The sequence below is a fragment of the Cucumis melo genome, chromosome 4 (assembly GCF_025177605.1).
Source record: "Cucumis melo cultivar AY chromosome 4, USDA_Cmelo_AY_1.0, whole genome shotgun sequence".
Taxonomy (NCBI): domain Eukaryota; kingdom Viridiplantae; phylum Streptophyta; class Magnoliopsida; order Cucurbitales; family Cucurbitaceae; genus Cucumis; species Cucumis melo.
Window position 1 is genome coordinate 4,514,494 of NC_066860.1, and position 1,214 is coordinate 4,515,707.

General features: G+C 34.5%; 1 protein-coding gene across 1 annotated transcript; it reads right to left on the minus strand.

The window, feature by feature from the left end:
- Positions 1-446: 446 nt before the first annotated feature.
- On the minus strand, positions 447-995 carry LOC127148817 (uncharacterized). The gene has a single exon (XM_051083179.1). It carries the CDS (start codon positions 993-995, stop codon positions 447-449), a length of 549 nt encoding a protein of 182 aa, XP_050939136.1.
- Positions 996-1,214: the final 219 nt, after the last annotated feature.

Genomic DNA, 1,214 nt, shown 5'->3' on the forward strand with positions numbered 1-1,214 from the left:
CATGAATGGAGATGCTGCTGCATGAATCTTATCTATATAAATTTGACACTTTTTATATCCCCTTGCATATTTTATGCAGTCTGATGCCATCATTGTCCAATAATAACCAGATCTATGTATTTGTCTAGCCATCATATATCCATTAGCATGTGTTCCACATATTCCTTCATGAATTTCTGTCATAATTTGTTTTGCTTCCTCCTCATCAACACATCGAATGAGCACCATATCATGGTTTCTTTTATAAAGAACTTCGCCACTTAAGAAAAAGTTCATGGCCAACCTCCTTATTGTGGTTTGTCATTCTCTACAGCTTCATATGGATAATCTCTACACTTTATGTATTGTTGGCTTGTTATCATTTTTAACATTCATGCAATATGTTGGCACATCTCGCTTTGTAATTTGGATTGGATGAAGTTCAAATTCAAGATTAAGATCAAACATCACTGCCAGGATGGCAATGCATCTGCCATTCGATTGTCTTCCCTAAGAACATGGTCAAATGAAATTTTGTCAAAATTTTGAGATAATTTTGTAACGTATTGACTGTAAGGCACCAATTTAGCATCTCTTGTTTTCCATTCTTTCTTGACTTGATGTATTACTAACATTGAGTCACCCAAAATTTTCAACTTTTTAATACTCATGTTGCATGCTACTTGAAGTCCCATAATGCAAGCTTCATATTCAGTGATATTGTGAGTGCATTTAAAACATAACTTGGCCATTAGGGGGAAGACATTTTCGTCTGGAGAAATTAGTACAACTCCAATCCCATGTTCCAACTCATTTGAGGCACCATCGAAAAGCATAATCCATGTCTCATGATCTGCAGCAACCTTTTCAACTAGAAATATGTTTTCATCCGAAAAATTAACCCTCATAGGCTCATAATCTACTATTGGTTGGGTAGTTAAATGATCAGCAAGTGCACCGTCTTTTATTACTTTTTTAGTAACATAACAATATGCTCTGACAACAAAACTTGCCATTTTGCAATCCTCTCAGATAATGATGGTTTTTCAAAAATATATTTTATTGGATCCATTTTTGAAATAAGTCATGTCGTATGGTATAACATATATTGCCTCAAATGATGAGCGATCCATACCAATGCACAACATGTTCGCTCTAACCTTGAGTATCTAGATTCATAATCGATGAACTTTTTGCTTAAATAATAAATGACATGCTCTTTCTTCCCTGATAAG